At 38.2% G+C, this 22,997-nt stretch overlaps 1 protein-coding gene across 1 annotated transcript in view; it reads left to right on the top strand.

Annotated features, from left to right (window-relative positions):
• Positions 1-236: 236 nt before the first annotated feature.
• The window catches only part of DARS1 (aspartyl-tRNA synthetase 1), an 82,417-nt gene continuing 59,656 nt past the window's right edge, over positions 237-22,997 (top strand). Inside the window, 3 exon segments of the mRNA XM_021009452.2 lie at positions 237-419; positions 3,401-3,458; positions 7,713-7,805. Of these exon segments, the coding sequence (XP_020865111.1) occupies positions 360-419; positions 3,401-3,458; positions 7,713-7,805 (211 nt within the window). The 5' untranslated portion in view covers positions 237-359.

Below are 22,997 nucleotides of genomic sequence, written 5' to 3'. Positions count from 1 at the left end.
CCATTTCCCCAACTCTCCCTTTCAAGGAAATCCCGCGAGAAAAGCCTCAGATAACGCGCGCTTTCCTCCCTGCAGCGGACGCTAGGGTCGCGGAATAGCTGGAGGTCTTGGCCCCGCCTCCCTCCCGTTATTGGCCCCTCCGAGATCTCGAGAGAGTGAGGAAGAGAGGTCCGTCTCGCGAGTTTCCAGGCGGACATGCGCAGAAGCGCCGGCGACGACGTGAGTGCGTGCGCTGCGTGTCTGAAGAGCCGTAGGGGCGGGAGCAGGATCGGGTGGGGGTGGGGGAGCAGCCCTTAGTCCACGAGTTACGGAAGCCGTCGGGGAAGCGTGGCCCCTTCGCCACAGTCCAGTCGTTCCAGATGCCCAGCGCCAGCCGCCAGAGTCAGGAGAAGCCGCGGGAGACCATGGAGGCGGCGGAAGTGGGTTTCCTTCTTCCCTGGGGCTGGGAGGAATAGGTCGTCTAGGCAGACCTGCTCTGAGGGGTGGGGGAGAAGGGTGACTCGGGCCCTGCCCTAGAGGGTCACCGGGAAGCCCAGGCCAGGGCAGGCTTGGGGCCTGCTCGCTGTCTGTGATCTGAGTGACCCCTTGTCTCGACGAGGCCTCCTGCTCCCGGGACCAGGAGGAGCCCGCCTTAAGCCTGTGTGTCTGTGTGTGTGCTCCGGTGTGCCTGCGTGTGCTCTTTACAGAATGATCCTCGTCCTTAACCCCCCAATACACAACGGGAGTCCTTAACACCTCCAACGAGGGTCTTTACCTACCCCACCAACGCATATGGGGGGGGTCCTAATGTACTCCCTTAAATACACGTGCGGGGGTCCTTAACACCCCCTTAAACACACATATTGAGGCTCTTACCTACCCTCTTGAACACACATACCGGGGTCCTTACCTACCTCCTTAAACACACATACGGGAGCCCTCCCCCCGCAACCCACACAATCCATATCCTCGTTAAAAAAAAAAAGTAGGCTCCCCTGATCCGTCTGTTGGGTCTGCGTTCTGCTCTCACCACCCACACCCCCTGACCCGCCAGTGTGTTCACTGTGGAGGACGTAACAACTTCTGTACCCTCAAATGCACTTGAAAGCTGGCCCCTCAAGCTCTATTCAATACTATTGGTTCTTTAAAAAAAAACATTATTTAACTTTCACACCCATAATTGCAATTTCTCCAAAATATATCGGAGGTGTTAATTTCATTTTTCGAGCATTAGAAACTGAGATTAAATGTTTTTCCTAAAGTTGATGGCTGTGGCAGGAACACACCACCATCCCCCCCTTTTGCAAAACTGAAAAAATTTAAAGGAAACTGGCAACCCTTTGTGCATTTTTGTGCTAATGTTAGGGTATCTTAATTTTTTCTCCTATTCGCACAAAGAGTTCTGAATAGGTAATAAATTGAATACAGTGCCTTTGTTATTCACAAAGCTACACAGTAATTGTGAGGTTCTGGGCAAGGCATTAAATCTCTCAGACCCAATTTTCTCATTTTACAATGAGGATAATAGAAGCTTCTGCTTCACAAGATTATTGTCAGGATCAACGATGACACGTAAAGTGATTTGCAAACCTTAAACCATGTGTAAATGCTAGCTGTTACTAATAAATGTGTGTTTATAGTATTAGGTGATATTTATATTCTGATGGTAAAGAGATATGCTACAGTCCCTTTCTAAACAGGACATTGTTCAGACTTAGCCTTTTCCTTTTTTGCTCATCTCAGTTCCCTTAGGATTCTGAACTTTGAATCAAAGTGGCACTATTAAATCTTTTTAGAATCCGTAATTGTTCCATGTGTATAACACTGGCATAGTGCCTGGCATATAGTAGGTTTTTAATAAATGCCTGCTGACTTGACTTGTGTATGAAATAGAGTTCTTAAAATATGGAGGTATTATAGGCATAGGAAGACCCCATGAAAAAAGCTCGACTTTAGTTCCTTTGGCTAACGTGCTTGGTAACCCTAGCCAAGTTACTTAATCTCTTTGCACTTTCCTCAGCTATAAAATGAGTATTTGCCACAACCTACCTCACATAATTGTGAGAAGAGTGCTTTAAAGGTTACAAGTGCTATATAAATGGGACCTGCTATTGTCCATAATAATTTCTTGATCGAATATTAATCCAGCTCACATATATTCCCAGAGGCCTACCATTACATAGAGGGATCTGTGGCTACTTAATGCAAATTCAACTGCAATATGGATGTAGTTTTGATGCTTGTGAAAATGAAAAGTTTGAATTATCCTTGTAAGCATTGTGGTTGCATATAAACATATGGTCCAGATTAATTTCTTGACTTAAAATTAAGGTTCTGTGTAGATACAAGGGGGGAGGGGATTCCCTTATAATAGACCATGTTTTTATCTAACAGCAATAGAGTGACTAGACAGAAATTGACAGATTACATTAGATATACCTACTATTTACACTGTCAGAAAACTAAGGAAAATTTCCTTTTGTTTTTTGAGATAATGATGAACCTTTGAATTAATGATACAGCTTTACAGATACAGCAAGTCTAGGTATAAGGTTGAAGTCATGAAGTCCAGTAACACACAAAAACTATGGATCTTATACTGTGCAATAACTTGTTTTCTATGAAAGGGCCATTTTACATAAAAATTAGGCAGTAAGACTTTTTTGATGTTTGAAGGGGAAAGGATAAGTATCGTGTTAAGTATGTCAGATCTCAAGCCTATATAGAAATCTGGAATTCAAAAGAATTTCCTCCAAAATTGCCTAAATCTTTAAATACTTACTCCTGGAATAAGAAGCTAAGAAGGTAATCTAGCCAGACTAAACTGTGCTGTTTGTCTTCCTCTTAGCTTACAGGAGTTTATTTCACTACTTTGAAACAGTCTGACACATTTTAGAGAAAATGCTTAAGTATGTAAGTTTATACTTGGCACAGTGGATCAAGAATTGGATTTGGAGTCAAGAAGACTTGATTTCAAATCCTGCCTCAAACAATAGCTGTGTGACTCTGGGCAAGGCATTTAATCCCTTAACATTGATTTTCTTATCTATAAAATGAGGATAAGAGTAACATCTACTGCACAGGATTGTTGTCAGGATTAAAAAAAAAACATATAAAGTGATTTGCAAGCCTTAAAACATATGTAAATGCTAACTATTATTAATAAATGTGTTTATAGTATTAGATGATATTTAGGTTCTTTTGGTAAAGAGACATGCCATGTCCCTTTCTAAACGACATATATAGGCTTAACCTTTTATCATACATCTCAGTTCCTTTAGTATTCTGAATATCTAAATCGGAGTGGTACTAAATGTTAAATCTATTTTTATATTCATTTTTTAATATAGTGTCTTTTACTTTATGACCTGGTGTTTTCAATATAAAGACATAATATAAAACCTTTTTTGTTGTTGTTTAGGATTATGCCAAAGAAAGATATGGAATATCTTCAATGATACAGTCAGAAGAAAAACCAGGTTAGTTGCTATTTTTTGTAAAGGTTTTGTAAAGATATTTTTGTGCTACATGCCAAGAAAATGTATTTTGTGATACAATGAAAAGAATGCTGAATTTACGGTCACAAAACCTAAGTTCTAATCCTTGCTCTGTCATTAGTTATGTGACTTGGGAAAGTCACTTTCCTTCTCTGGGCCTCAATTTCCTCATTTTTTTTAAGGGGGAAAAAAGGAAGTTGGGGTATATCAGTGGTGTTAAACTCAAATAGAAACCGGGATACTGAACCACATGTAAGGATTCCTTCGGGCACATAATGACTTAGAAAACTATATATGTCTTATTGTGTTTTTCTTTATTTTGTTAAATGTTTCCCAGTTACATTTTAATCTGGTTTGGGCAGCACTCGGAAATGTAGTAGGAATGACACCTGTGGAATAGGTGATCTCTCATAAGATTCCTTCTGGTGGTTGGTATACAAGCCTGTCATCTTAAGAGCAATAAAAGGCCTGATTGGAAAGTGTGAATCATACTTTGTTATATCCTATTTAAATATGTTCATAATCCCATCTTTGATTTAAAATGACAGTAAAATAAGGCCCCACTTGCAGAAACAGTTGGTATTTCAAATGAGAACTTAACATTATTAAATGGAATTAGATATTTGTTAGGCGTGATGATATTTTAAGGTTAACTTCCTCAAATGCATTTGCTTTGGATTCTTTACAAAGCTTTGCCTAGGCTAGGCACATATCTCGTTAGATACAATTGTGATTATTTCTGCCTGCTTTGAATTTACTAATTCTTTCCCATACTCTCTTTTTGTTTAATTCAAAATATTTGGGGATGGTAATTGTAGTTTAAATGTATAGCATGGTAACCTTTGTAAAATTGTTATCTTTTTTTCCCCATTATTTTAGCCTTTAGCTTGCTATTAAAAATTGACCCTAATTCATGATTATTTCCTTTGAAATCTGAATTCTGCTTTTTCTATGATTTTTTTGCCCAATAAAAACCTTGATTTTAAAAGCATTCTTTTGTTCATCTTTATTAATAACTTGAATTTTTATTAATCTTTTTGCCTGATACATGGACTTATATCAAAAATTATATTCAAAATATTTTTGTGAAACTAAAACTGCTCCTAAATCTTTAGACAGCTGAACCCTTCAAATAAGAGAACTACCCAAGAATTTTGTACTTTTAGGATATAGTACATTCATAATTCTGTTTACACCCTTTTGCACTTAATCTATTTCCTCATCACAAATTCACTTTACTTTCTAAATTTACTTAATGCTACAGTGCACCTGATATGGCCAATCAATATAATCATTCCTTGTGCTAGTTTTATATTTCTAAAATTATAGAATCATATAATCTTAGTTTTGGAATAAACCTCAGAGTTCATTTATTCAACCTTAATTTTTAATACCGTCTCAGTTGTAATTTTATGATACTTGCTACTATAGTTTTTCCAAATTCGTATTCTTAATGTAGGTGGAATTTTAGGAGAAGGAAGGGTCATGTCTCCTGTCTCCACAGCTCACCAAACCTTCTTGGAATTTTCAGTCTCCAGAACTATCAACTAAACAATCAACTATTCAAAATTCTCTCCTAGTGAATTCATTCTGTGTTGCTTTGGCTTTATGCTTCATCATTCTGGCTGCCTATTCATTACTCTTCCACTCATGGCCTTCTTGCAACTTTTTCCTTTTGAGTTAAATAAATTTTTCTAGTAAGAGATTATACTGTTTTGCCTTTCTTCCCTTTCTTGTCTCCTATTGACTGAATCTATACAAAGGAGAAATAATTATTTAGTCCAGTTGATAATAGATCTCAGTAGATTTGATCTCAAGTCTAGGAAGCTCTAGTTGCAAAAAATGTTTTGAGTCATTGATCTGTCTTTTTTTTTTTTTTTTGGCAGTTGGGGTTAAGTGACTTGCCCAGAGTCACACAGCTAGTTAAGTGTCAAGTGTTTGGTCTGAGGCCGGATTTGAACTCAGGTCCTCCTGACTCCAGGGCCGGTGCTCTATCCACTGCACCACCTACCTGCCCCAATGTGCCTTTTTTTTGCTTTTGGCTGTGAAGACTATTCAGCTCCAAAGAAATTACCTATTTCTTTTCTGCCTCTTGCTTGTGTTGAGTGTACTCTGTGTAGGAGGATCATAATAATCACACTTAGTTTGTGAAAGGATCTTAGAGGACAGCTAATCTAACTCCTTTATTTTGCAGATAAGGAAACTGAGGCCTAGAAGGTTAAATGATTGTTCAGAGTCACAAGGACCTGAGTGGCAGAGACCATGTAGTGGAACACAGTTCCACCCATGCCAGATCCAGGGCTCTTTAAAATCTTCAGAAGAGAAAAAAAAAATTGTAATGAAGCATATTTAGACCAAAATTTGAAATTTGTTCTTATGTACTCTCTGTTAGAGTGTAGTACTGTAATTACAGTTTCTGTGTTGCACATGACATCGCTTTGCTTCTCTCAGGCAGTATAATAAACCTTTGGGAATAAGGAGCCTCTTCACAATTACAAGTATGATTTGATTGAGTCAAAGGATATTATCCCTGTCTTCCTGCTTTTGTTTTCTCTTTCTAGATTAATGTGAGTGGTTTTCTCTGCAAACAGTTGGAAAAAGAAGCTATATAAAAACTGAAAATGAAGTGGGGTTGGTGGGTGTGTAGTTGGGCCCTGATTTCAAAAAATGATAAGCAAGGTTCACTTTACAAAAAAGGTAAGTCAGGGTGGAGTCAAGATGGTGGAGTAAAAGCGGGGACTCACCTGAGCTCTGCCCCAAACTCCTCCAAAAAAAGAGAAGTCAGGATGCTTTTGTTGCTTTCAAGAAGTATTTTTATTTTATAAGAGATTCACAAATTGCCGTTAAGTCAGTTCCCTTAGTGCATTTAGATTCTTTTTTTTTAAATCAGGAACACCTCATACGTAAATTGAAATAATTTATTTAAAATTTAAGAGGTTAAAGAAGCATCCAAATTGTTAAGGTAGTTTTAGCATAACCTACTACAAGAGCTCAACAAGTTAAAAATTTGCATTGCTAGAAGGTGTTCCCTATAGTGATGAAGTAACAGATCCACACCAAAAAACTAACATGGGCTTGAGGTGTTTGATCATTTGTTCTTTTATATGAGTTGATGTAAATGTATGTATGAATTTATATGTACATGTGTATATGTATGTAGTGCAGTTCCTCTGCACTAATAGTAAGAGTCCTCTAGTTCAGACCAAATGGATTTTCTGCGCTAGATTGGGTTTCCTAATTGGTGGCGTAATAACTGAACCCATTTTTTCATCATGCCCAGGTTAGTCAGTGTACAGACTGTACTAATGTAGAATAAATCAAAGATGGTTCTTCATCCAAGATCATCCAAAACTGAGATTGTGCCAGCTATCATTGCCTTGTGTAGGGGTTCTTGACCTTTGTTTTGTCATGAATCCTTTAGACAGTCTGGTAGAGATTCGTACTCTACTGCAGTGGTATCTATACAGTATTGCAAATTCAACAGATAAAACCCATTATTTTATATTAATCCTACTTAACCCTTTAGTGTGTCTTACTAAGTGCATTGATCCAGTTACCACCATCATTTTTGCCAAGACAGTTTTATCTGTCAGGAGTTGTGTTTTTTGTGTGTCATAGAACCCTTTGACAGCCTTGTGAAGACTCTGGATCACTTCAGGTTTTTAAGTGAATTAAAATAAAATACATAGGATTACAAGGGGGGAAATTGTGTTTAAATACAGTTAGCAAAATATTTTACAAAACAAATTCACAGATCCCGGGTTAAGAACTTCTACTTTTACTCACTATCTTAAATGTGGGTCACCAGCCAAACCTTTTTATTTTTCAACATATAAAATAAACACCAGGCTATTAGTAACCATTTTTGCTCCTTATCATACCCAACCTCACCCTTAATTATTACTTTATACGTTTCCCTGTAATCCTCTCCTAATTTCAACTGTAGACTTTAACACTTTTCAGTTAAGGAAACAAAAAGACAATCATTTTCCCCTTGTTGCTGTCATTGAAATCTTGTTATGCTTGGATTTTGATAGAGTAGTGATATAAGAAATAGAAAACCCTAAGAGTTATCAAGAGGTGATAGGATAAAACTATTCACCTAGTTGTATGCCAGTTACTGAAGCTAATAGTTACACTGAAATAGGATTGGGGGAGGAGGGATTAAATTGACTTGATTTAGACTTGAGATTTAATTGTTCAACCTTGTTGACTTGTTTAACTTGTTTTGTGCAGATCGAATTTTGGTTCGAGTTAAAGACCTGACAGTACAAAAAGCTGATGAAGTAGTTTGGGTTCGTGCCAGAATTCATACAAGCAGAGCTAAAGGTAAGATTATTGGTGTGTTTTTAATTATTTATGAATATCTTATTTGAATGTACTATTCTAGGTTCTCTTGTAAAAATTCATGAACATTTTATTTGTGGTATTTAATTTAAAATACTTGCCCATGACTAATTCCAGAAGACATTTTGCCTTATGCTAAAGGACCATAATAACCTAAGGACTAGACTTTAATCAGTCAGGCATTTATTAATGGCCTTCTACGTTCCAAGCACTGTTCAAGGAGGTGACGCTACAGATACAAGGAATGAAACAATCCCTACTGTCAAGGAGCTTGCCATCTTTTAAGACACTACTGAGAACCTAGTATTCAATACTCAGTGCTTTACTAGCATCCCTTAGAAGTTAAATCATGAAGCCTGATTTGGCCTACCTTGGTTATTCAGACTTCTTGTTATCAATTAATGCCTTAAATTTTTACATTTTCTCATCTACTGTGTTTCAAAACAGTCCTTCCACTTTTGAGTAACTCTAGTTATTAGAAAGCTTTTCTCTACATTAAACCTAAATCTGCTTCTCTGAAATTTTTCCTCATTGCTCCTAGTTCTGCCATATGAGGCCAAGAAGAATGTATCTCTCCTTCATACCACTTCTTTTAAGATACTTGAAGCTTTAATGTCCTCTTCAGATCTTCTTTTCTTGAAATTAAGCATTTCCTGATTCTTTTACCTAATCTTCTAATAGTATGATTTATGTCAGAGTATAACAGAATTATCAGCATTCTTCTTTCTGTGGACACTGACTCTGCAGTAGAGGATAGCAATGATTTTTTTTGGCTACCATGTCACACTTATTTAAAGCTTCAGTCCACTAAATCTACTAGTTCTTTTTCCACTAAATTGTTATTTGGCTAGTCTTTCTCTAGCTTATAAAGTTGAGGGGGGAAAAGGGGGAGTCAGGAGGGGCAGGAAACTAAGTGTAGAATTGAAATTTTACCCTATTTTGACCCATCATTCAAACTTGTTGACATCTTTTAGTATCCTGGCCAATTATCTGATTCATTAACCTTTAACTGTCAACTTCTCTCAGTCTACAAATTTATCTCCAATCAGTTGACAAATCTTGCTGTTTCTACTTCGCATCTCTCCCATCTAACTCCTTCTGGTCACTTACACAGTTACCATCCCAGTTCAGACCCTCATAACTTCTTTACTATATTACTGCAACAGCCTCCTAATTTTTCTCCCTACCTTAAATCTCTTAAGTTGCCTTTGACATACTACTGCCGAAGTAATTTTCCTTAAACACAGATTGACCATGTTACATCCAGCTAACATCATGTTGCCTCTAGAATAAAATATAAAGGCAGCTAATGGTGCAGTGGATGGAGTGCTGGACTAAGATTCAAGAATATTTCTCTTCCTGAGTTCATATCTGGCTTCAGACACTAGCTGTATGACCCTGGGCAAAATCTTGTAACCCTATTTGCCTCAGTTTCCTTATCTGTAAAATGAGATAGAGAAGGAAATGGCAAACCCCTCCAGTATCTTTGCCAAGAAAAACCAAAATAGGGTCAAGAAGAGTCAGACACAACTGAAAAAAGTCTGAAATAAATATAAACTCGTTTGCTTTCAAACCCCTTCACAACCCCCAACATATCTAGCTCTTTGGGTATTACTCCCCCTCCCACAGGCTGCGATCCAGCCAATCTAGTCTTTTCTCTTTATCTCACATAGATATTCTACCACCACCTCCTCTCTCTGTATCTCTGCAGTGACCATTCCCCAAGCCTAGAATTCACTCCCCATGATGTCATAGGATCAGTAGTCTTAATGAAGTCTTGCTAGTGCTCATTGACGATTTCTCTACATAACTGCCGCATAACCTAATCTTTTAATAGTAATATTTTCTTGAATTTTGTCAAACTGAAGTCATGCTCACTAGCCTGTAGTTGGAACCTTTGCCTTCTTCCTTTTTTTTTTTTAATCTGCACTGTCGTTTTCCTCCTCTTCATTTACACAATCATCACTTTAATTCAGGAGTGTCATTGCTTTTTACCTGGACTGCTATAATAATCCCCCTATTTGATCTCCCTGCCTCAAGCTTTTCCACATTCTAATCCATTCTCCATACAGCAGCTAAGTTGATTTTCTGAAAATGCAGACCTGATCTTCACACAGAGACGCAGACAGACAGACAGACGCACACACACGCGCGCGCGCACGGCCTGCACATGCACCCTTCTTGCTCTATAAAATGCTTTTTGGCATTGAAATCTTTTTCACAACCTGGCCGCTTACTACTTTACTCCCCACATTCTCTACAATCCAACTATGCTGTCCTCTACCCATTGTTTAACACACACAATACTCCATCTTCCATCTCTGCATTTATGCTGTGTGTTCACAGGTATTCTCTCCCCATCCCTGCCTTTTGGAATTCCTTCTAAAGGAATTTCCTTCAAGACTCAGCTTCACATGAAGCTGACTTCACCTTCTACGTGAAGTCTTTCCTTGTCACCCAGCTGCTAGTGCGCCTCCTGCCAAAACTACTTTTATTCATTTTATATATTGGTAGGTACTTAAATATATATGGTGACTAGCACATAGTGAGCACTTAACCAATCAGTTGTTTATTAAATGCCTACAGTGTGTCAGGTACTGTGCTAGGTGCTGGAGATAGAAATACAGAGAATGAAATAGCCCCAAGTTGCTTGTGGTCTAAAGAGGGAGATAACAGCTACATATAGAAATATGCGTGAAATAAATATAAGGCAATTAGACTTAGGGAGGAAGTACACTAGCCATTGGGGGTCAGCAAAGGCTACATACTTTTACATGAGTGTCAAATTATTGAGTGTTGAGCTGCATCTTGAAAGAGAGTGAGTCTATTAATAAATACTTGCTGATCGAGTTATTTCAGTGTGCCTCCAGTATCGTTGACAGAGATCTATAGTCACAGCCAGTTTTTCCAGTGCCCTCAGGTATTTTTTTTATCCAGGCCTGTGACTTGCCCTCCATGAGGGTGGCTAGGTGCTCTTTCCATCTCCTTTATTATTTAGATTTCCACTCTCTGATTTTTTCCTTCCTAATTGAGTGATCATTCTCCTTTGCAAGAAAAACAAGCAAAATAAGGGTTGGTTAGTTTGACCTTCTCTCTTTGGTCTGCTGTCTTGTCCATCAAGCCCAAGTGCCAGTCTGATCCTTAATTTGATCTTCCCTTTGACCCTTTAAATTAGCTGAAAAGCATTTTGTTCTCCTTATACAGCTCACTCTGAGAGTTCCAGATGCTACTCTTACAAGGTTGTTTTACTCCTTTGTGTTTATACTTGCTACCATGTTTTATGTGTGATTTTTAAAAATTTGAGTTTATGAGAAAGTTACTTGTGCATATTTCTTGGTCCCTATAATAATAATGATAACAACAATAAACATGCCAGGTACTGGGGATATTAATACAAAAATGAAACAATCCTCCTTAAAGGAGGTACATTCTCTTGGGGGAGATAACAAGTACTTTTTTACAAGATGGTTAGAGAGACAGGGCACTATTGTTGGAGAATCAGGAAATGTTTCATCTATAAGGTGGTGTTTGGGCTACATCTTGAAAGAAGAAAAGAATTCCATGAGGCAGAAGTGAGGTGAGGTCAGCATGTTCTGATCAGCAGGGACAGCCAGTGCAAAGGCTTGGAGATTGGAGATGGGGTGTCATGTGAAAGGAACAGAGAGAAGTTTAGTTGTCTACATTGCATAATGCAGGAGGGAAGAGTATTGTAAATTGAAATTGGAAAAATAGGTTGCTGACACATTGTGAAGAAATTTAAAAGCTAAACATAGGAGCCTGTATTTTGTCCGAAGGGCAGTAGGGAGCCACTGGAGTTAATTAAGTAGGGGGGTGTTGTCAAATTTGCATTTGAGGAGAGTCACCTTGGCCTCATAGGATGCACTGGAGTGATAAGAGACTTGAGGTAGGGAGACCAATTAAGACACTGTTAGAATAATCTAGGGGAGAAGTGATGAGGTCTTCAACTAAGGTGGCTTCTATGTGTGTAGAGAGAAGGGGTCAGATGCAGGAGATGTTAGAGAGGTAGAAATGGAATAATTTGACAGTAAATTAAATATGTAGTGTGAGACAGAGGGCAGAGTCAAGGATAACACCATAGTTACCAATCTGGGAGACTGGAAAAGTAGTAATGCTTGCAACAGAAATCGGAAAGTTTGGAACAGGGTAGGTATGAGAGAAAAAGATAATTGAGTTTTGTTTGGACATGCTGAGTTTGCAATATTCCTGGAATATCTGATTTGCAATGTCTATTAGTGATGTTAGACTGAAGCTCAAGGAAGAGACTGGGGCTGAATATAGATATATTTATCATTTACATAGACATCAGTGAGTCTAAAATTTGTTAAGTGCGAGCTATGTGCCAGGCTCTTTCCTAGACATTGGGGATACAAAAACAAATGATACAATTCACATGCTCAAGAATCTTACTAATAACATGATCAATGTGAAACTATGTTTAATATGAATGTATATGTAGCACCTATATCAGATTGCATGCTGTCTTGGGGAGGGGGGAAGAGGGGGTAGGAGAAAATTTAGAGCTCAAAATCTCATGGAAGAAGTAAATGTTGAAAACTAAAAATAAATTAATTTTAAAAAGAAAAGGAAGTCAGACCTTGCCCTCGATTTTAATGGAAAAGCCAATGTAAATGGAAGATTTCAAAGTCATATGGAAAGGTCCTACAATCTTTAGGGGGTAGTGACAAAACAGGTGGTAATGCTTCTTCTTTAATGCCATTTCCACTGAGAAAACCATATCAATTTGGTGGGAGGAGAAATCGTAACTGATAATGAATTATGGGGGAACTAATGATGTCAACCAGAGAATGTCTTTGTAGAGCCCGGCTTCTTAACCTGGGGTCCACTTTGAAAAAAAAATTTGAGAATTGTATTTCAACATAATTGGTTTCTATTCCAATACTATGTGTTTTATGAATTTAAAAATATTATTCTGAAAAGGGGTTCATAGGCTCCCAAAGGAGTCCATGATGTACAAAAAGCTAAGAACCCTTGGTGTGGGGAGAAAAGAAGGCCAAAGACATAGCCCTTAGAAGAAAAGGAGCCATTAGAGAAGTAGGTAAAAGTAAAATAAAGATTAGTCATGAAAACCCAACAAGAAGAGAACATCCAAGAGGAGAGTGGTCAACATTGCCAAACATAGCAGACAGATTGAGAAGAATGAGGGCTAAGAAAGGACTGTGTCATTTGACTGTTAAGAGAATTTCATAATTTCAATAAAAATTTCATATTGTGATGAGACTGAAAGACTCATTGCATAGGGTTGAGGAGTGAGAGAGAGAAAGAGTCTCTAGTGTTTAGTGAAGGCTTTTTAATGATATGGGAAACTTGGACATTTTTGAAGAGACTAAGGAAAAAAACCGGTAGGTAAGGAGAGGTTAAAGTTAGAAGGAAGTGATTAAGGTAGGCAGTATAACAGAAAAGATGGGAAGGGAAGGGATGAGGTCAAGGAGAGGAAGATGGTGAGCTCGGTGCTGATCTGTTTTGAGAAGGGTGGGGAGGATGACCTATGAGGGTTGGTATACAACAGCTGCCATGATCTGAAGTAGGTCAAAAAGTATAATCAAGTGAACTTCAGAGGAGAGAGAATGCTGACTGGTGGCAGAACATCTGCTCTTTGTAGCCCAATGATAACATCTTTTCTTGCTAGTTTGTTGGATTGTAAAAGCTTTGAAAAGTCTGTTAACAGTGTTTAATGCTGCTCTTTGACCTTTTGTAGTCTACAAAATACTTTTGAAATCTAGTACAGTGATATATACATAGGGAATTTTGTTTTTGATGCAATTTTTTAAAAGTTCTGTTTTGCTCTGTTATTTCCTAATTGCTGTATTCTTTCTTTCAGATAACTGATAATTTACAGTCTTTTTTTTCTTCACAAAACCAGATTTTTGCCCATTTCATTATTTTTTTTAAATGGTAATTTAGTAATTTAAAATTTAAGTTGTGATTAATTCTTCCATATCTTCCTTTAGTAACTGATTAGTTACCATGTCCTCAATCTGCTTCCATAATACCTCTTGCGTCTTTCTCTTCCCTACTCCATTGCAATTGCATTTTTGGAACTTGGAGATTTTCATTATAGTACTTTTATATAGATATTGGTTGTTGTTGTTTGTTTAGTCATGTCTCATGCTTCATAACCCCATGGAACATACTGTACATGGGATTTTCTTGGCAGAGATACGGAATGGTTTGTCATTTCCTTCTCCAGTGGATTAAGGCAGAAGTTAAATGACTTGCCCAAGGTCACACATCTAGTAAGTGACTTAAGGCCAGATTTGAACTCAGGAAGATGAGTCTTCCTGACACCAGGCCTAGCACTCTATTCATTGTGCCACCTAACTGACCCTAAATCTGCATTATAAACATTTTCTCCACCATTTTCTTAAATCTAGACAATCAAAAAAACAACAAATCAAGTCTTGATTTTTGTTGTTGTTCAGTCACATCCTACTCCTCTTGACCCCGTTTGGGGTTTTCTTGGCAAAGATACTAGAGTGGTTTCCTTTTCTAGCTTATTTTACAGAGGAGGAACTGAGGCAAACAGAGTTAAGTGGCAGGAGTCACACAGCTAATAAATGTCTGAGGCCAGGCTCCATCGGTTCTTTCTCTGGAGGTGAATAATAGCGTGAATCCTTTGGAATTGTCTTAAATCATTGTATTGTTAAGAATAGCCAAGTCATTCACAGCTGATCATTGTACAGCATTGCTGTTACTGTGTACGATGATCTCCTGTTTCTGTTTATTATGTTTTGTATCCATTCATGTAAGTCTTAGGTTTTCCTGATGGTATCCTGCTCATCATTATAGCACAATAGTATTCCATCATAATCATATATACAACTTGTTCAGCTGTTCCCCAATTGAAGAGCATCCCCTCAATTTCCAGTTCTTTGCCAGCACAAAAAGTTGGGCAGATTTTTTTCCAAAAGTGGTGTTCTGTAGGAGCAGTATTTTAACAGGAGGAGAGTAGACTGGATTAATTATAGGAAATTGCAAAGTTCTCCAATGACCTCAAGCTTCTCCTTTGTAGTACTATACTGGTATTTATATATAGCTATCCAGTGTGTATCACAGCAGTTTCTGCAGAATTGAAAATAACTGTTACTCAGAGGGCAAATGGAAAGGCGTATGATGAGAATGAACAGGTTGCATCATGTGACCAGTGAGGAATTTTGAAGAAAATCAAGGGCAGATTTATGGGAAATGTATAATAGGAAAAGATGCCTTGGGATGATAGGTAAATAGTCCAAGGACTCCACTGATAGCTTCAAGGTGTGAAGAAAAATCAGGATGATATTAGGTAGAAAAGAGTTGCCCAGGATGGATCATAATTTGTATTACTTGAATAAGTCACAATCAACAAGCCTTTATTACATACATACTATGTGCCAAATGCTGGGAATACAAATAAAAGAATAAAACTATCCTCATTCTCATGAAGCATGGACAGATATACCTGGGTGGTACATTAATAGATTTCCAAAGAAGAAACAAAATCAATGCTACAGAAAAGCAATAAGCCTTTTATTATGTACAAGTTTATTTTCACAGAAAGGAAAGAAGTTATTTAACTTAAGATGCCTGGAAGGGAGAGGATGAGAGAGGGACAGGGGAAGAGAGGAGCAGGAGGATATATCAGAATCACTAGGATTCAACCAGGATCTCTAGAAGGGACATGACCCATAGTATCCTCACCTCGGATATAATGATCTTTAGACCCAGCAGGAGGAGGAGGTCAGAGTTCTAGGTGAGAGGTGCCATTCTCCCCTTGCCTCTGAGCTTATATCATTTCTTTGATAGGACACCTAGGCTGTCCCACCGGTCAGAGTTGTTCTTCAATGCAGAAGGTGTCCAAGAGCCCTTATAGAGGCAGAGCCTCATTCAGTTATGTCAGATTAGTTTCCTGCCTTTGGTGCAGCAGACAAGTTGAGCCAATTATCTATGAGTTTGGAAGTTTGTTCTCAGTAGATTACAGAAGAGGCGGAGCAGGGTCAGAAGGTTTAGGCCTAGGAAACCAGAGGTTTTTCTGAACTGCCACAGTTCCCTTCAAGTTAAAAAATAGTAGCATGTTTCCCCTTCTTCCTCCCACCCCAGAATGGGCCCAGAAAAGTTGTAGGAGGATTTGAAACATCAGTGATAGAAAGCTTCTAGACAGAAATATTCTTAATGCACTGCTTATAAACTGTCTTCAAAATAAGTAATTACTTTAGAAGTAATGATACAAATTCTGTTGAATGACATGTCTCTCAACGGACATCAGTGTTTCAGAGGTGGAGGATATTTTAAAACATCTAGAGATTTATTAAAATTGCAAAGCTTCTCTATTAATTTGCAGTTTCCTTTTTCTATGTGCGTAATGAAAGGCACACAAGTTTTCCATTGCACTTTATGACTTTCGTGTATTGGGGGTGATGCAGCATATCCTATATTTTTCTGCTATTGAAACTGTACTCGAATTAATATTTAATTGAGTGTCCTGTACCCTGTATTGTACATGTACACAAAACTGTCTTGTAGGAATGACTTCTATTATCTATTTGCAAAGCTCACTACCTAATCATAGATTTAGTCATTGACAGCATGAATGCCACACATTTCTGAGGTAGAAAGTGGTAAATAAAAAATTATTACTTAAATGATTCTACTGCTACTTCAGAACTGTTATTAAACTTGATTACTACCTTTAAAGCAGAAGTTCTTAACTTGGAGTTCGTGAGAAGATTTCAGGGTACATGAACTTGGATAGAAAAAAATATATATCTTTATTTTAACTAATCTGCAATTAGGCAATACGCGCAACAAACATTTTGAGAAGGGTTGCACCGATGAGAGGTCATATATTGAAAAGTCTACCAAATTGCCAGAGGGAGTCCATGAGACAAAACCAGTTAAGAAACTCTGCTCCAGTATAAAGTAAGCAATTTAAGGGTTATTAAATAGCAAATTGTCTAAAACTGAATTTATCTGTTTCCTAGAACAAATTCTTTCTTTTGATCTTTTGTTTCTTTTCATGTAACCATTGTTCTCCTAGTCACTGGATATAAGTGATTTTTCTTTCGTATTGCTTCAAATCTTTAATTGCTTTTCTTTGCTTCTCTCTTAACTCCAGTTTAGATCTTTTTCCTCTTTCCTAAGAGGTAGAAGGTAGTGGATGGAGACCTGCAACTGGAGTAATAAAGACTTGAGTTCAAGTCTCACATCTGACACGTACTGATGGCATAACCTTGAGGAAATTAATTAACCTCTCACTGTTGTAGGCAGTTGTAGAGACAGCTGGTGACTCATTGGATGAAGCCCTGTACCCGGAGTCAGGAGGACCTGAGTTCAAATCCAGCCTCAGACACTTACTAGCTGTGTGACCCTGGGCAAGTTACTTAACACCTCTGTTTGTGTCAGTTTACTCATCTGCTAAACAGGGATAACAAAAGACCCTACTTCTCAGTATTGTGGAGGAGATAATTGTACAGCACTTAGTAAGGTGCCTGACACATAATAAACACTATGTAAATGTTATCTGTTATCATAATTATCATCATTATTATTATTATTATTATTATTATGTCTCTCAAGTTCTAAGTTGCATGAAAGGTACCAACTTATGTTAGAGGCAGGGATTTCCTCATCAGGGAATTTCTTGTACCAGTGAAATCATAAGTCCAGTTCCTAGACCAATTCCTTCCTGAACTATATCCATAGTCTTCTAATAGTGTTTCATGCTGCAGGAATTTCCTATGCAATCATACCAGATTATTCTTATTAAATACTGCTTTTGTCATCTGCTCAAAAGTCTCCAGTGGTTTACCGCTGCCCAAGGTTAAAGTATGAACTTCTCATCTTCACTTCAAGATGGTACAACAGTTTACCCCTCAGATTGTTTTTTGTTTTTTTTCTTATCTTCTCTTCCCATCTTCCCCCACCCCAAGTAACTTTTCTTTATATACATAGGCAAATAATTTAGTACTTTTATACTGAAACTTAGAGTACAGCTGAAGTCTACATCATTCAAATAAAGACGGCCATTTCGGGGAAAATGACAAATAGAAATGTGTTAACTTTAAAATTATATTGGTAGCTCTTCCTGTCTATATTTCTGAAATGAGTAATATCTTCTGAATTTGCTCAGTTATGCTAAACTTGTAGTTCTGTGAGTTCTTTTGATATATGTGCATGCAAGGCACTGAGTCCTTTGATATTTTTCCACAGATTGGCATATCTTAGCTATCAGATTTGGTCTTTTATAAGTATATTTTTCTAGTCCTCTTTTGTACACAGAACAAAGAAATCACTTCTAAGATCTGAATGTTCACTTAAAGGCAGAGGAATAAGAATACTAAAATTGGAGAGTGAAATAGACATTATATAAGGTGAATTTTTTCAGGAAGTTGCTTAAGAATCAAAAAAGCATAAACAGGATCACTTGCATTCACCGAGAGGTACCTTTGTGTTCCTGGCTCTCCCGTCCTAAAGCTCAGACAAGGTTTCTTGACATTTCTCAGTTATTCATTCAGACGTGACGTGATTGCTTGCTCAATTTTCCAAATCTCAAATAAGTGCCATGCAGAGAAGTTGTTGCTCACTGGTCACTTATATTGATAGTCAGAGAATACGAGAGAAAGCCATAGGATTTCAGTATTCAGCAGTTTCATATGATCAAAATAAATCCAACCCTGGCTCTTTAAAGCTCTGTGACTTCTTGGAGCTTCAGGTGTGAAAAATGAAGAGTAAGAGATACTCTCATTACTTTAAAAGGGCTGTTGTAAGAATCATATAAAGTAGTAAATGTAACTTGCAAACTAAAACATTTTTCAGGCTAAAGTTATTGTTACATAATAGGTTGTTGTAAAGATCAAATCAGGTAATATATGTGAAAGAACCTCGTAATCATAAAGTGCTATAGTAAGCTGCTGGCTTGTTTCTCTTGGATTAAACCTCACCAGTGTGGGGAACTCCCTTTACAAAAACAGATCAACCTTATAGTCTTAATGCTTGGGTACTGGGCAGTTAAATGACTTACCCAGGGTCACAGAGGTAAAACAATTATGTGTCAGAAGTAGGACTTGAACCCAGGTCTTCCTGACTATAAAGCCAGCTCTCTGTCTAGTACATTGTGGTCTTTCCTAAGCTGCTGTTATTTAGTTTTGTTTGTTTGGTTTTTGGTGAGGTATTCGGGGTTCAGTGACTTGCCCAGGGTCACACAGCTAGTAAGTGTCAAGTGTCTGAGGCCGGATTTGAACTCAGGTCCTCCTGACTCCAAGGCCAGAGCTCTATACACTGCGCCACCTAGCTACCTCTTTACCCTTTAAAAAAAAATTATTATTATTATTATTTTGTTATTTAATATTTTTACTGAATTTGTGATATCAGTGTTAGGACCGCCTCACAAAGTTATTGATGTCAATCCATCTCCATATTTTCATCAAGTGCACTTTTTACCTGTTTCCTTGAAAAAATGCTCAATAGAAATCCACCTAACATACTAAAGGGGAGGGAGGGAGGTTCTTTGCCTACATTTTTTTTTTAAATATTACATATGTACTAGTGCAGCATACAAGCTGTCCATCTGTTATCTTTCATTCTCCCTGCATTACCAATCTACCTAATTTTCTGATCATACACCTCCTGGGTAATATATTCTTGAGGGTAAATTGTCATTGATAATAAGTTTCAGTGTAATTACACCCACCATATGTCTCTCTGTTGCCCTAAGTCATACACAATCTTGATCTTCAGAGATAGTGACATTTCATGATTTGCAGCCAAATAGCATCATTAGAATAACTGATGATAGGTAGCATTTTCAAAGTGCTCTACGTATATTATCTCATTTGAGCCTCACAGCTACCATTGTGGGACAGGTTTTATTATTATGCCCATTTTACAGTTGAAAAAAATGACACCAAGAGGCTGTGACTTGTCCAGGTCTATGTAGAAGGTAGGTAACTCCGGTATTCCTAATAAAGAATAATTAGGAAATAATTAAGAGAGGGAAAGCAGTAAAATAAGAAGGATTGGGAAAGGCTTCTTACAGAAAATGGAAGCCATTAGGCAGAGATGAAGAGGAAAGCATTCTAGGTGTGAGAGACAGCCAGAGAAAATGCCCGGAGTTGAAAGATGGGTGTCTTGTTCATGGAACAGCCAGGAAGCCAGTGTCACTGGATGAAAGAGTATATGACACGGAGTAAGATGTAAGAAGACAGGAAAGGTAGAAGGAGGCTAGGGTGTGAAGGACTTTGAATACCAACAGGTTTTTGTGGGGATTTTGTTTTTTGGAGGGTTGGTTTGTTCTTTTAATCCTGAAGGTAATAGGGAGCCATTGGAATTCATTGAATGGGAAGTGGCATTGTCAGACCTGTGCTTTAGGAAAATCACTTTGGCTGCTGGATGAAGGATGAATTGAGGCAGGCAGACCCGTTAGTAAGCTTTTGCAGTAGTCCAGGCATGAGAAGAGGACATATACTAGAGTGGTGGTGGTGTCAAGAGAGAAGGGGGTTTATTCATGAAGTGTTGCAGTAGTTTTAAAAAAAAAGATTGAATGGGGGAGAAAGGGGTAAGAGAAATTATGAGGAGTTGAAGATGACACCCAGGTTGCAGACCTGGATAACTGAGAAGATAGTGGTGTCCTCTGCAATAAGAGAGAAGGAAGGTAGGAGGTGGGGAGGGTTTAGGGGAAAAGAAATTATGTTTTGGACATCCAATTCAAGGTGTCTGAAGACAGATGGACATTTGAATTCGGAGGTCAACAGCAAGATTGGAGCAGTATAGGTTAATTTTTTAAATTGTCAGCACAGAGAGATGGTAATTAAATCCATAGAACTGATAAGATCGTCAAATGACATAGGGGAGAAAGAGAAGAGGACCTAGTACAGAACCTTATGGGACACTTATGGTTAGAAGACATGATGTGGATGAGGATACAGCAAAGGCGATTGAGTGGTTAGAGAGGGAAGAGGAGAACCAGGAGAGAGTGATGTGCAAAAACCTAGAGAGAAGATAATATCAACAGTGTCAAAGGCTGCAGAGAGGGAAGAGGAGAATGAGGATTGAGAAAAGTCCATTGGATTTGGCAACTAAGACACCATTGGTAGCTTTGGAGAGAGCATTTTTGGGTGGAATGATAAGGTCAAGCTGAATTGTAAAAGGTTAAAAAGAGTGAGGAAATAGAGGTGCCAGTTGTAGAAAGCCTCACGGAGTTTAGCTACAAAAGGCAGAATAAATATAGGAAGAGAGGTAGCAGGGATAGAAAGATGAAGGAAGGATTTTTTGAGGGTGAAGGAGACATGAGCATGTTTGTAAGCAATAGGGAATGACTCAGTAGAGATGGAGAGATTGAAAATAAAAAGTGATAGATGGGGGATGACAGATGAAGCAGTTTGTTGGAGGAGACAGGATGGATTGAGCAAGTAGAGAAGATAAGGAGTAGGGCCACCTTATCATGTATGACAGAGATGAAGGAGGACATAGTGGCAGAAGATATCTAAAGTGACATGAGATGAGAATGAGAGAGAAAAGGGAACTCTCAGCAAATAGCCTCAGTATTTTCAATAAAATAGGCAAAGTTTTCAGCTGAAAAAAGTGGCCTGGGGATGGGGGAAGGGGGCGGTACACTATGGTTGGTTTGAGGAGAAAAGAAAATTGAAAGAGCCCCTGTGAAGAGTAGAATAGTGAGTTGATAAGGGAAGCATAATAGGATTATCTAGCACAGAGAGGGCCCTGTTGAGGTTGTATAATATAAATTTGTAGAGGAACCAGTCAAATTAGTTGTGTGGTTTTCTTCATTTTTATTCAGCAGCGTGTGTATAGGAGAAAGGCTACAAATGGTGGAAGTGATCCAGTGAGGCTTGACTGGGCATAATTGGAAATATGATAAGGAGGGGGTTAGGATTCAAGAGAAGAGGACAGTGTAGAGTTGAATTAGTTTACCAGGGGGTTGAGATGGGGAAAAGAGAAGACAGTGGTTAGTGCAAGGGAGATGAGAGAGAATGGGTTGAAGGATTGGAGGTCATGATGCAGGCAAAGAATAGGGTTTGGTAAGAGGAGGCAGAGGGAGAGGTGAAAATCCGGTAGATTATGGTTAGATAAGAGGATTTGGGAATTCTGGAACATGAAAGAGGTATATTTGTGTGTGAACGCAAGATCAAGAATCTATCTTTGTTGTGTAGCTGCGGTAGGGTGGAAAAGTCATGGCAAGTGAACAAGTTGAACCGAGTGCTTAGGATATTTGGGGGGAAATCAGTATATATGTTGAAGTCTCGTAGAATGAGGGTATACTATGAACATTTGTTTGATAGGATTTTATTTTAAAATTTCAAATTCATATTCAGAAATTATATTGGTCTATAGACCAAAATCCTGTCAAAGCAGTTTATCCAAGAAGTATTAATCATGACCAAGTTAAATTAGACCAGAGATGCAAGAAGGATTCAGCCTTAGGAAGACAGTCACAATCAACTAGCCATGATCTCCATACACACTGCTGGCATGCCACCACTCCACCTCGTTTCTGCCTTTTACAATAACCAATTCCTTTCAAAATTCAACCCAAATGCTTCCTCCTACATGGAGTCCACATGGATAACAGTGTTTTCTAGAGCTATTGCTTTTCAAGTCATGTGCAAATTACTGTTTTCTCTTTTGATATTAGGAAAATTTTCTTCAAATTTTGCTTTGTGCTTTTCACTAGAGGAAATTTATAATCCAGATAAAAATATATGGGTTTGTTCTGTTGGTTGTATTCAGGAAAACAGAAAGTTTATGAATAGTTTATCTTGCCACTCCTTTGTATACTTATTAATACCTCCTAAACTGAAGAGTTGTGTTTATTGTCACAGAATCGTGTTTAAGGAGTTAAAAGAAACCTTAAGGATCAAGTAGTCCATATTTTCACTTTACAGGTGAAAAGATTAAGAATTGGAGAGGTGAAGTGGTTTGCCCAAAGCCAGTTAGTGACAGAGCAGGTTGTCTGACTCCCAAGTCTCCATGTGTTGCTGTCTCTCTCCCTCCCTCCATCCTTCTCTGTCTCTCAATGAAGGTTAGAGCTGTATCTTCAAAGGCCCCTGAACTCAGTGTTGCAAAACTGAATCTGGTATAATTATAATGACAAAGCTTGGCTCAGAGAAGAGGATCCTTTGAGAGGGGGGCTGGGGCCGGGGAATT

The sequence above is a fragment of the Phascolarctos cinereus genome, unplaced genomic scaffold (genome assembly GCF_003287225.1).
Source record: "Phascolarctos cinereus isolate Bilbo 61053 unplaced genomic scaffold, phaCin_HiC Scaffold_726;HRSCAF=1367, whole genome shotgun sequence".
NCBI lineage: Eukaryota > Metazoa > Chordata > Mammalia > Diprotodontia > Phascolarctidae > Phascolarctos > Phascolarctos cinereus.
This window is presented reverse-complemented; position numbering and strand designations above follow the sequence as displayed.